This window comes from Chenopodium album, chromosome 2 (genome assembly GCF_948465745.1).
Source record: "Chenopodium album chromosome 2, dcCheAlbu1.1, whole genome shotgun sequence".
In the NCBI taxonomy this organism is placed as follows: domain Eukaryota; kingdom Viridiplantae; phylum Streptophyta; class Magnoliopsida; order Caryophyllales; family Amaranthaceae; genus Chenopodium; species Chenopodium album.
The window spans coordinates 78,821,239-78,834,914 of NC_137835.1; the positions used below are offsets into that span (position 1 = coordinate 78,821,239).

Genomic DNA, 13,676 nt, shown 5'->3' on the forward strand with positions numbered 1-13,676 from the left:
TTTAGTCTTATCTTTTGTGTCTTTACATACACCAAACAATAAATAATATACCTTGATTTCATTTTTTACATTATTTTTGTTGGAAATACATCAATACAGTAGTTTTTTAACTTGTTACAGCAGAACATTAAAAAAAAAAAAAAACCTATATGTTTTTCATTTATTTTCTATAAATAGAAAAATTAATTAATATCACAAATTAAACGAATTATTGCATTGTAAAAGAAAAAGTTAGATCATTTCTCAAAAAAAAAAAAAAAGAAAAAGAAAAAAAAGAAAAAGTTAGATCATAATCATGATCATGCGACTATGATTTCGTTGAATCGAAAAACAGCAAGAATTTTTTCACAATCACCAGTCGCAAAATTCTATTGTGAGTTAAATTTGTAATTTTATTTTTCGAAGGTGTAACATTTTTAATTCTGAATTGTTTTTTTGTGTAGTAGTTATTGATCTTATTTTATTATGTAACACAATTTGTGGGATTAATAATCCAGATGATTTTGTTTCCTAGATCGGCATAAAGGGATAATTAGCATCTAAAATTTAAATTAATACTAATGTCTTGTATGATTTGAGAATCATCAAAATGATTTTTTTTATAATTGTTGAATTTTGCTTATGTTGTTTTGATTGTTGATGGTATACCTTGAGTTACATGGGTAATGTAATTTCGCCTTTTTGTATGATTAACATATGCTCGTGGGCGTAGCTAACACATTACACAATATTAGTGAACCACGTAAAATTGTTAATTTTAATGTAGGTTAAAAAATGGGGACAAAAGGAAACTCGGGAGACAATAAAGCCAGAAGCCCTTTATCAGTTTTCATTGTGTTTGGATTGTGTTGTTTTTTCTATCTATTGGGTTCATGGCAGCGCAGTGGCTTCGGCAAGGGTGATCGAATCGCGGTACAGATCACACAGCAGACAGACTGCAGTATCCTTACTGATCTAAGCTATGAGACACATCATGGAGGTGAACTTAATGAAGTCAAGAAATTTAAACCATGTCCTGATCATTTCATCGATTACACACCCTGTCATGACCAGGCGCGAGCAATGACCTTTCCTCGAGAGAATATGAACTATAGGGAGAGACATTGTCCTCCACAGGAGGAGAAGTTGGATTGTCTGATACCTGCACCTAAGGGGTATGTCACCCCCTTTGCTTGGCCCAAGAGTCGTGATTATGTACCTTATGCAAATGCGCCTTACAAGAGTTTGACAGTAGAGAAGGCGGTCCAGAATTGGATACAGTATGAGGGTGATTTGTTTAGGTTCCCTGGTGGAGGAACGCAGTTCCCTCAAGGTGCTGATGCTTATATTAATGATTTAGCCTCTGTCATTCCTTTGGATAATGGGATGATTAGAACTGCTCTGGATACTGGCTGTGGGGTAAGTCTGATTCGTGTTATTCGATTTTTTTTGTGTAACTATATATTATACTCCCTCCGTTTTGTAATAGTCTATACTAAGCTAGTACGCTATAGATTAATATGGGACGGAGGGAGTGTTAATGTGTTATGCAGGGTTATAAGCAATTTTGATGATTACGTGTTTTATAAGAGTAATTGACAAATTTTTAGCTAGGTTGCAAGTTGGGGAGCATATATGTTCAAGAAAAATGTTCTAGCTATGTCAATTGCACCTAGAGACTCACATGAGGCACAAGTTCAATTTGCTCTAGAAAGAGGAGTTCCTGCTATTATTGGTGTTTTGGGAACTATAAAGCTCGCGTATCCCCCTAGATCATTCGATATGGCTCACTGCTCAAGGTGTTTGATTCCGTGGGGTGCAAATGGTAAGTGGATTTTGTCAATTGTTGTACTAACACTGATTTTTCAAACCCGAATAAAGGCCTGAACCCCCAAGCTGCCAAAGAAAACAGAATGAATGAATTGTTGCTTAGTTTGTCTAATATTACAAGTTATTAAGGAAGTGATACTCTGTAGGTGGACTTTACATGATGGAAGTTGATAGAGTCCTTAGACCCGGGGGCTACTGGATACTCTCAGGTCCACCCATCAACTGGGAAAACAATCATGTAGCATGGCAGCGTCCCAAGGAGGAGCTTCAAGAAGAACAAAGGAAAATTGAAGAGATTGCTGAGCTTCTGTGCTGGGAGAAAAAATCTCAGAAAGGTGAAATTGCTATTTGGAGAAAAAGAGAGAATTGCAGGGAACGAGTTTCTCGTGCTACTATGTGTGATCCACAATACGGCACTGATGTCTGGTAGATTTCTATGCATTCTGTTCTTCTTTGCTGTTTTTTTGGTAGATTTTTCGACAAAATGAACCTATGACAGACCAATAGCTAGCCATGTTAGTTGGACTTTTGTAGTCGTGTACTTATGTCAGGCATAGATATGTCCATGTTATTAGTTCAAAATGAATTGGCAAATTACTACACTCCACTTCATCTTGAAAGTGTTCAGGATGTGACATAAGTATTTAAGTGAAATGAAGAGTCAGAGTAACATAATCAGAAGTTTTGCTCTACCTCTTAAATTGCAGTACTTAGAATTGTCGTTTGCCTTGTGCATAACAGGTATAAAAAGATGGAGACATGCATAACTCCGTACCCTGAAACAAGTTCTCCTGATGAAGTTTCTGGCGGAGAATGGAAACAGTTTCCAGACAGACTTAATGCTATTCCTTACAGAATAGAGAGTGGTTCTGTTCCTGGAGTCACAGCTGTAACATTTCAGGATGATATCAAACTTTGGTCAAAACACGTCGATTACTATAAAAGGGTGAACAAACTGATTGATACAGGAAGGTACCGCAACATCATGGATATGAATGCTGGTCTAGGAAGTTTTGCTGCAGCACTTGATTCCCCTAGTTTGTGGGTTATGAATATTATGCCCACGATTGCAGAGAAGGATACTTTGGGTGTTATTTATGAGCGAGGTCTGATAGGAATATATCATGACTGGTAAGCCTTATGTAAACTTCTGCTTTCTGTTATGTCAGGACTTAGCAATGCCTGTGTGCAAAGTTTGTGTCAAAAGATTTGGTTGCGCTGTTTCATGTCATCTTAGCGTACTATTCTTTCTTCCCACCAATTTCCATCAATTAACTGCTTGAGATTTTAATTTTTTTTTTCGTGTTAATAGCTTGAATGTTTCGTTCTGTATGTGTCTGCAGGTGTGAAGCCTTCTCTACATACCCCAGGACTTATGACCTGATACATGCAAATCGTCTTTTTAGCTTGTACAAGAATAAGTAAGAAACATTTCATCATTCGTTCTTTTCGTTACATTCATTACAAATAAAGGTAGCCTGTCTTTATTGTTTGTTGTTGAAAATGTTCATGCCTAATAAAAAAGCTATCTAACAATCACTCAATAACTTCTTATAAAAATTTTCAACTCCTCTGTTTAAGCCTGTGTCATTAGTCCACCATATTAGAACTGTGAAATATAATCTGAATAGACAGTATATATCTTATGCAACTCTTAAGCAAATTACACTCCAAGATGTGTTGCACCCCTTAGTGAGGTTTTTGGTCACAAACTAGGCCTATCGACTATTGAGTTTGCGCTATACAGCTAATGATCCTTCGGCTAAATCATGTAATTCATTGTTAAATCTGTTGTAAATCATTGCAGATGTAATGCAGAAGATATCCTACTAGAAATGGATCGCATCCTACGGCCTGAAGGGGCAGTGATATTCCGAGATGAAGTAGATGTACTTATGAAGGCGAAGAGAATAGCAGCTGGCATGAGATGGAACACCAAAATGGTGGATCATGAAGATGGTCCTCTCCTCACTGAAAAGGTGTTGTTTGCTGTCAAGCAATACTGGGTCGCTGGTGAAAACAATTCCACTTCTGTGTAACTTAAGTCTGTAAGTAGAAACAATTTTAGTACAGTTGCTGATACAGGCCAGGCAACCACAATTTTCGAGTAATTTTTTGTTCACTTGAGTATGGATATAGAAGCAAGGTCCTCAATGTGCAGCAAGCATTCACAACATCCTTTTGTCGAGGTTTCTTGCACTCCTTGCAGATGCACAGTACGCGTATCTGCAAGTGCACTGCATCTGCAAGTGAACAACTTTGCTTAGTGTTTTTCAGTTTTCTGATGTATACAGATGCCAAGCAGCTATGTTTTATCTGTTTTGTCATCTAAGAAGTATATTGTACGGAGTACTTTTTGTATTTTTTTGTGATAGTTTTGTTTGTACTTTACTAGTGAGAGTTCTGTAGTTCCAAATAATTAATTTTTGGTCAATTATTTTGTTGATACATTCTTTAATTAAACATGCTCTTAGGCTTCTTTTGGCCCTGTTTCACCAACTTTTGATCTAAACGTTACTCATTCGATGACCATGATATGGCTGATGATTGTGGTGCTATATCGTTCGAAAATCTGATGAAAGAAACACCCCAAAGCTTCTGATTACACCATATTTGAGCTTGATGATTAAAATTACTAGCCTCCTAAACGTTAATGGTCCATCAATTGCATCCTCATTTGATCCTATAGAACTTAGGGAAGGAAGCATCTAAATGTCATTATTGTTTACTACAATATTTCAAGACATATATCTTAAAAGCCAAAGAAAATAGACATGTAGATGTTACACTATAAAGCACGTTTGTGTCAAATAAAAAATTCAAGGTTCAATATTAGACACGTAAAATATTCCCTAACGACCAAACATTTTGAGATAGCCCTAAATAAAAAGATTCACATTAGACATGTTAAATATTTGAAAGAATCCATATAATACTGTGTAAGATCTAATCTATAGTTAAGATTAGATGGATCTACAACATTTTTTAAAAAAAGTTACATATTAAAAGACAGTTAACCAATCAACAACTAAGATTATATGCTATATGTTGGCCACTTTATAATTTCAAACAGCAAATATTTTGTGGAAAAACAACTTCGATAAACTCTCAAAATCAATGTCATATTCGAGCGTCTCAATCACCCCATTTAAATTCCTTATTTATGGCGAACAAAGTCATTTACTTGTGAAAAAGGGACCCTATTTTTAGATATGAATGGCTAATATTCTACTTTTTTTGCTAACCACTTGTTATATAACCTATGATGTCCCCCCTTGTCAAATTATATCTCCTGTTCAACAAGTGCATTAAATTATATTTTCTACTGTTATCATAATAATAATGTTACTAAAGCATATATTATAATGTTAGTTAAACAGTGTTATTCTTTTTTTAGTATCTAAGTTTTCATCTTTCTTTTTTGCAGTATCACAAATGACTAGCTTCCTTTTAGTCATGAACTCTTTCTCTTTGTCACTAGCCTTGGACATGGTGGGTCGTTATATTATCCATTATATTTTCTGATAGGGAAACTCGTAAAGTTAGGAATAGCACATATAATCTATTATGTGTATAAGGACAATTCGATCATGTGTTGTATACATACCGTGTTCATATCTTGTGGCCATAAGGAGTAAGGACAATTTAATCATGTTGGGAGTTAATATTCGAAACTTATGCAAAGTCATGTGTGAGTCGCGATAAAAATAGAGAGTTTATTACATTTTAGTTTAAGGGGTGACTCAAATTATTCAATTACTTTATAGCCTTATGAATTTGAGATTACCTAAATTCAATTACTAACCAGCATGTCGATTCTAAAGTACTTGTGTATTTTATTTAAACCGCAATTTAACAATTGATCAATGATTTTAGACTAAAACAAGTTGACACAATGTGAATGAAAAGTGTCAATAGTTTATCAAACCTCTAATCAAGACAATTATATATACATTCTTTCATGCATAATCAGTTCTTAGAAAGATTATAAATCCTACCTAATACAACAGCAGGATCGGATGATCTTGATCCTATACACAACACTTAATTATGTTCTTAATTGCTTTATATTTTTTTCCTAAAATTCACCTAGCTTTATGTTCTACAAATGATCTGAAAAAGTATTTTCAACACATTATTGACTAACTAAATCAAGAAAAATCAGAAATGAAACATAAAAAAGTCTAATAAAGTTGTGTACTTAGGTTTTTTTTTTTTTTCAAACAGAGAAGTTGTGTACTTAGTTTAAAGAAAAAAACAGTGGAAACCAATTTTTAAAAAAGGATATCAAAAAAAAAAAAAAAAAAAGAAAAAAGAAAAGAAAAGTTTGGTAGAGCAGCTATAGAAGATTGTGTCCTTTATGGGGGAAATTTTATAGTGAAAGACAAAGATAGATCTTGGAGGCATTTCATCTGGAGGTAAGGAAAAGGTGATAAACTGTCATTCAAGCTTCAAGCATATTGACCCCACTTATTTTGTAACTTTACCATCCATTTATTAATTTTACTTGTAATTCTCTCTATTTATATACAACCCTTGCACTAAGTTATTGCTAAGGGCCTAACATACAACTTCATTTTGCTTTAAATTATCTCTTCACCTTCTCATCTTCACTCACAAAATCTCAATTACTATATATTTTTTTTTTTTAATCTATGGCAACCGCGATTTTCTCACCTAATTTCAAGGGTAACGAGGGTGGTGTAACCTACCCTCGAGATGTATCATTCTCCTCGTACCTTGATACAGCCGAGAGGGACTTTGTTAGGAGTCTAGCGGAATCTATTAATAATAGTCCCTCTCCTGCTCGAGAAGTTTCCACCCCACGAGCAGTGATCGTGGGGAGGAACATTTCTCGAGCTCAAAGAAGTGGTGAATCGGATGTTTTTGGAGCCGAGAGATACTTTAATAAAAATATTGATGATGATGAAAAAGGCGGTAGGAGTCATGTCGTTGTATCAAGAAAGGGTGGAGGTCGTGGTGGCGGGATCAATAGGCATAGGCATCATAGAAGAGAGAAAGGAGATGATTTGTTAGAAGGAACAAAATCATCAAGGAGTAATATTAGTAGTACTAGTAGCTTTAAGTCACCAACTCCAAGTCTTAAATCCGAAGGAAGTTTTAACACCCAAATTGGGTTGTTATTGCCTAAGAAACTTTTCTCCGGTTTTCAATGTAAAGGTTCTTGTTTTGACAAGAAATCCGTTTATACTACAAACACTACTTCTCATCAAAAACCTCAATCTTCTCCTAAGTCATACCAAGGGAATGAGAATGGGTATCGAAAAAGCCGGTCTTCTCATCATCAAGAACACTTTGCATTCCCTATCATAGACACGGCTTCTTTTCACTTAGATCAACCTAAGAAAACAATAGATGTGTTTGGGATTCACCAACTAGGCAAGCAAGAAATCGAACACAACCTCGAGAGAAAGCTTTCGATCCTATCATGGGACGCGATCCCAAACTCTCCTACTACTCCATTCACCATCTCATTAGCAAAGAAAACAACTAGTCCTAGTGTAAAGACCGAAGATGATGAAGATATGTGTAGTGATGCAAGCTCCGATCTTTTCGAGATTGGAAATCTTTCCGGTGTCCCCGGTAGTCAAACATCAACCCCTTATTATGCACCTAGTGAAAGGAGCATCGAATGGAGCGTGGTTACTGCTAGCGCGGCTGATAACTTCTCTTCCTTTTCTGACCTCGACGATGATCACAGAAACACCATCCATCGACAAAGAAGTCATAAGAACATCACCCTAGAAAGGAAAAAAATGCAAAGAAACTCAAATTCGGGTGGAATGTTCCTAGGGTGTACGAGTCACAAAGCCGTCGATGTTGTAAGAAACTACCATCAACCATGAATCGACATCGATTGTACCATATTGTTATTGGTGTATGCCAATATCTATAAAAATATGGTTACTTTAGTATGATTTTCGTACAATTATGTCAATGTATGGCATTGTTATGATGATTAGTAGTACATTATTTTTTACTTTAGTGATATGGTAAGATAAGATATTGTTATTATTGAATTAGAGGTATGAAATCATGTATTAGACCTACCAAAATTACTATGAGAATGATATATGATATGCATTTCTAATATCTTTATAGCAATGATGAACAAGAGCTTTATTCTTTGCTTTCTTGTTAACCAAAGTTAGAACATTTAATGGGACAAATAATGGGAACCCGGATTATTTTTTTTCTTTCATGATTTTTTATAAATTGATGGACCTATTATTCTAGATGCACATTTGCCTAACCACATTGCCACACTACATTGGTTCTTTGCCAAAATTGTTTTATTGGCTTTTTCTTGTGTTGTCACTTTATTTTACCGATTATTGTACTCATTTCTCACACGTTCTACTAGTAGAATTTTTATTCTTCCTTTTGGTAGGCTTAGGTGGGTGGAGGTGAAGAGTCTTTAGATCTTAGTAGTACGGTTATTAATTTACCTGCTAGTATAATTTAAACTAGCAATATAACAACTAAATATGGGCGGAGGTACTGAGGTATCATTATTAGACTACTAAGCTAAAAGACATGGCGAAGTCATATGGTTTTAGCAGGGGCCCCGGCCCCAATTTTCAGTGTTCAATTTTTTTTCATACCCACCTCTGGAAATTTTGTGATACATGTAATAAAGTAATAACCTTGACCCTGATAATTTTTTATTCCTAGCTTCGCCCCTGCTAAAAGAGTACATTATTAACCCATGAAAAAAAAAAGTTTGAAATGTCAAATACATGTTTGTATGAAGTATAAACATGCCCTCATGAGCAATATTGTTAGCAAACAATAATAATGAAGGCGTTCGACACTTATTCCTTTGCCAATTCTAAGTGGGGATAAGTGAGGATAGGTAAGAGATGAGCCTTAATTAATTACAAGAGAAGGAATGAAGAGGGTGGGAGTGGGGGTTGGGGTGGGAGGATACAACTAAAGTACTAGTCATAATAGCTGCTAAAGAATGTCCCTAAAACGACCCACAATGCTATAGCAGCCAGATATATATTTAAGTATACTAAAAACATATCTCAAAGTCTCTTATCTACTACTCTTTATATATGTTTTTTTAATGTGAATATATATTATCGTTCAATTATACTCGTATTCTTTAAGGGTGTGCCTTGCTTTGAAAGCCACGTATGATAGCAACTAAAATCAAGCGCGGGTTGTATATTGTACGTGTACTCTAATCACTGGTTGATTTCGAAACAGGTTGGTTCAAGTGATGATTATATATATGGACCTTATTATAAACAAGTTCATAGAGTAATAAGTTGTTATAGTTACAGGTGAAAGTGATCATAGTATGTATAGAACTATAGGAGTGGTGGAAGATAAGAATTAGGATAGTGAAGTTACGTTACATTGTTTATATATGGGCCAAAGTTTGTAATACACTAGTTTCACTAATGAAGTATGTCACTGTTATCAGTAATTGTGTTTTCAGTAGTGAAGTTGTTTATGTGGAAAATTAAACGGTAAAATGTTTTTCTTAAAAAGTTTGAAAGAAACGTAGGATACCTTCTCCGTCACAATAATTGACAAACTTTTTTCTTTTGGTTGGTTCAGAAGATATTGAAATTCACGTTCTTTTGTTATTTTTTACAAATATCTCAATATACCTGAAATGAGATTAGGTTTATACTTTTTAGATTTTTGAAGGGTATATATTGTAAATTCAAAAATATCTCAAAATATATAAACGGAGAAGAAAAATGAAAATCGGTCTAATAGAAACTAATAAAAACCAACAAAAATAGATAACACTCAATAATACTCGCAAATAGAATAAAGAGTCTTCATTGTTTTATGTTCAATAGATAGTGATTTGTCTTACATCTTTTCTCTCCAAAGTAGAGACATATGCTTTACCTTGTTATATTATACTTTACCAACGTTTGGTCTTAATTTGCTTAAAGATAACTACTTAAATGAAGAGATATTCAAGACATAAACAACCAGGAATGTTGTGAAGGGGCCAACTGATCTACATAATGGCAACACACCAATATATAATCTTTAGGTCTATATATAATCAAAGGCTCTATATATATTATATATGGACCACACCATAGAGGTACCACGATAATTGAATCATTCTTGGCTAAAACAATTTGATGATTTTAACAATTCAGATCAACCATCCTAATATTCATGCCTTCATAACTAGTTTGAGTGATGGAATTGTGCTATGTTGAGCCATATGGTATCCATTGTGATTCTCGATTCTCTTTATACTACCTCTATTTCACAATAATTGATATAATTTGACTGTTTGCACTATTACTCTCGTACTTACTAGTAGTATTCTTTACGAGTGTGCCTTGCTTTGAAAACCATGATACTATATATGATAGCAACTAAAATTGAGGGCGGAGGGGCTATTTATTTTACGTGTACTCCAATCACTGGTTGATTTCGAAAAAGGTTGGTTCATGAGATGATCATAGATATATACTAGTATATATATATATGGACCTTATTATAAACAAGTTCATAGAGTAATAAGTTGTTATTGAAAGGATTAAGGGCTCAAACTAATTTCAATCAACCCACTACAAAGAAGAACATGCAAGCACAAAAACTAAGAACAACCATGAAGAAATCAAAGCAAATAAAAGGGAGACAAAGTTACCGTGGGAAAACCCGAGAACCGGGAGAAAAAACCCACCTTGCACTATGGAGTAGTATTGATGATGAATGAATCAAGATTACAAGCATGAATTGTATATAATTCCAATGCTCCTCACTCAACCTCTCATAAACCCTCTATTAGTGTTTAAAGATTGTGAATACTTGAGGAAGAAGCAAAACAAAGAATATATATAGTCTAGGTAATAAACGACAATCCAAGGGCTAACAATTAAACAAGAAGCACGGGCTGAAATCGAGCCGTCAAAACAGAACAGCAAGGGGTTCGGCCGAACCTACCCTCTGTTCGGCCGAACTTGAGGTGGTTCGGTCGAACCCCCTTTGGTTCGGTCACTCCTCCAAATTTGCAATTTTTCCTCAACTCTCTGCCCCAAGGTTCGACCGAACTTCAGAGTTGCTTGAACTATGTTCGGTCGAACTTCCTTCAAAAAACTTCCTCTTTAATTCTTCCTTATGCCTCCATATATTGATGCATCTCCACACTAATCCTAACAATCTCCCACTTGGAGATAGGATCAATAATGCATACACCATAGACATCCATATATACACTCCTTCCTCAAGAGCACTCAACACATTCATCAAAACAATTTTTCACCATAGCGCAACACTCCATCAAGTTAATGATGGAGTCCAATTGAGGTCCTACACAACCTCAATTTGTCACTAGAAACCACCTTAGTGAGCATATCCGCCGGATTCTTTGAACCGGCAATCTTCCTCAAACACATCGTGCCATCCTTCACCAAACTCCTAGTGTAGTGATAGCGTCTCTTGATGTGTTTAGTGCGATAATGAAACATAGGATTCTTAGCCAATTGAACCGCACTTTGGCTATCACTATACAACGCACAAACATCTTGTTTCATGCCCATTTCTTCAAGAAAACCCTTCAACCATTCCATCTCTTTTCCCGCTTCCGACATAGCCACATACTCGGCTTCCGTCGTAGACATAGAGACACACTTTTGGAGCTTGCTCATCCAACTAATGGCCGTACCACCAATAGTGTACACATACCCCGAAGTGCTTTTGCTTGAATCAAAACATCCACCAAAATCGGCATCAACAAAATCTTCCAAGACAACTTCATTTCTTCCAAAGCAAAGAGCCATACTTGAAGTACCCAACAAATACCTCAATAGCCACTTCACGGCTTCCCAATGTCTCTCACCCGGATTTGACATGAACCTACTAACAACTCCCACTGCGTGAGCAATATCGGGCCTCGTGCAAATCATAGCATACATCATGCTACCAACGGCCGAAGCATAAGGAACAATGGCCATTTTGTCCTTCTCTTCCCTTGTCTTTGGGCAATCCTCCTTAGTCAACTTGAGCTCACTTGAAAGAGGTGAGCTTCGAGGCTTAGCATCCATCATGTTAAATCTTTTTAGTACCTTCTTGACATACTCCTCTTGAGATAACTTCAACACACCCGTTGAGCTATCTCTAGAAATTCTCATGCCAAGTATTTGCTTGGCCTCACCCAAGTCTTTCATCTCAAATCTTCTAGACAGCTTCTTTTTCAAGTCATTGACAATTTGCATACTAGTTCCCGCAATCAACATATCATTAACATACAAAAGTAAATAGATATAGCCATTGTCATACCTTTGAAAGTAGCAACAATGATCACCTTCCGCTCTCACGAAACCATTGCCTAGCATGAAATTGTCAAACTTCTTGTACCATTGTCTCGGAGCTTGTTTCAACCCATATAGACTCCGTTTGAGTTTGCACACCAAGTTCTCTTGACCCGGAACTTGAAACCCTTCCGGTTGCTTCATGTAGATTTCCTCCTCCAAATCACCATGTAAAAACGCGGTTTTTACATCCATTTGCTCAAGAAATAAGTTCTCCGAAACCACTATAGCCAACAAGATTCTTATAGTGGTCAACTTCACAACCGGAGCAAAGATCTCATGATAATCAATGCCCTCCTTTTGTGAAAAACCTTTCACCACAAGTCTTTCCTTGTACCGAATTGTACCATCCGGTTCTTCTTTCTTTCGAAATATCCACTTGCACAGAAGTGCTCTCTTGCCCTTAGGCAATTCAACCAACACCCAAGTGTTGTTTTTCTCCAATGAAGACATCTCATCTTCCATTGCTTGCTCCCACTTCAACGAGTCACCCATGCCCATTGCCTCTTGATAACATTCCGGTTCACCGGAATCCGTCAACAACAAATAATGCAAGGATGGAGAATATCGATTTGGTGGCTTGATTGGTCTTGATGATCTTCTTACCGTAGGTGGTGTAGAAATCTCTCCTTGAACCACAACGGGCTCACCCATAACTACTCGTTCATCCGTCTCGAAATGATCATCATCATCCGAATCACTAGAATCCGAATCCACCGGGACATGAGCACCATGTTGAGGAGATGCTTGTTGAATTGGCACCTCAACTTCTACTTGTTCAACCTCCTTGCCACTTTTAACTTCACCATCTAGCTCAACATATTTTCACTCATCTCCTATTGATTCTCTTTCCACGGATTTTCCACCAAAGTTGTCCTTATACAAGGAACTCTCATCAAAAGTGATGTCACAATGCCTAACAATCTTTCGATTCTTAGGATCCCACAATCTATAACCGTATTTCTCACATCCATACCCGATGAAGTAACATTTGATGGCTTTTGGGTCTAGCTTATCTCTTTTCTCGGATTGCAAATAGGCCACACAACCAAAGGTCTTCAAGTGAGTGTAGGACACCTCCTTACCACTCCACTTCTCCTCCGGTATCTTGAAATCCAAGGGCACCGAAGGTCCACGGTTTATCAAGTAAGCCGCGGTACTAACGGCATCCGCCCAAAAACACTTTGGGAGGCCCGCAAACAACCTCATACACCTTGCCCTCTCAAGTAAAGTCCTATTCATCCGCTCCGCTACCCCGTTTTGGCGAGGTTTACCGGGAATGGTCCTCTCCAAAACAATGCCATGCTCCTTACAAATGTTTTTGTAAGCTTCTAACTCATACTCTCCTCCATTGTCGGACTTGATTGCCTTAATCTTCTTGCCCGAAACATTTTCAACCTCCGCCTTCCAAGTCTTGAACTTCTCATTCACTTCCGACTTGTGCTTCATGAAATACACCCATACTTTCCGGGTTGAATCATCAATGAAAGTGACAAAATAGTGAGAACCACCAAGGGACTTGATGGGGTATGGGCCCCAAACATC

General features: G+C 36.5%; 2 protein-coding genes across 2 annotated transcripts; both read left to right on the top strand.

Annotated features, from left to right (window-relative positions):
- Positions 1–214: 214 nt before the first annotated feature.
- Positions 215–4,205, top strand: LOC145588910 (putative methyltransferase PMT2). The gene is made up of 7 exons (XM_081645500.1): positions 215–373; positions 767–1,398; positions 1,594–1,804; positions 1,956–2,235; positions 2,551–2,940; positions 3,153–3,230; positions 3,617–4,205. The coding sequence occupies exons 2-7, from the start codon at positions 775–777 to the stop codon at positions 3,846–3,848; spliced, it is 1,815 nt and encodes a 604-aa protein (XP_081501626.1). The 5' UTR covers positions 215–373; positions 767–774; the 3' UTR covers positions 3,849–4,205.
- Positions 4,206–6,350: 2,145 nt separating this feature from the next.
- LOC145588917 (protein PHYTOCHROME KINASE SUBSTRATE 3-like) lies at positions 6,351–8,010 on the top strand. The gene has a single exon (XM_081645507.1). It carries the CDS (start codon positions 6,465–6,467, stop codon positions 7,674–7,676), a length of 1,212 nt encoding a protein of 403 aa, XP_081501633.1. The 5' UTR covers positions 6,351–6,464; the 3' UTR covers positions 7,677–8,010.
- Positions 8,011–13,676: the final 5,666 nt, after the last annotated feature.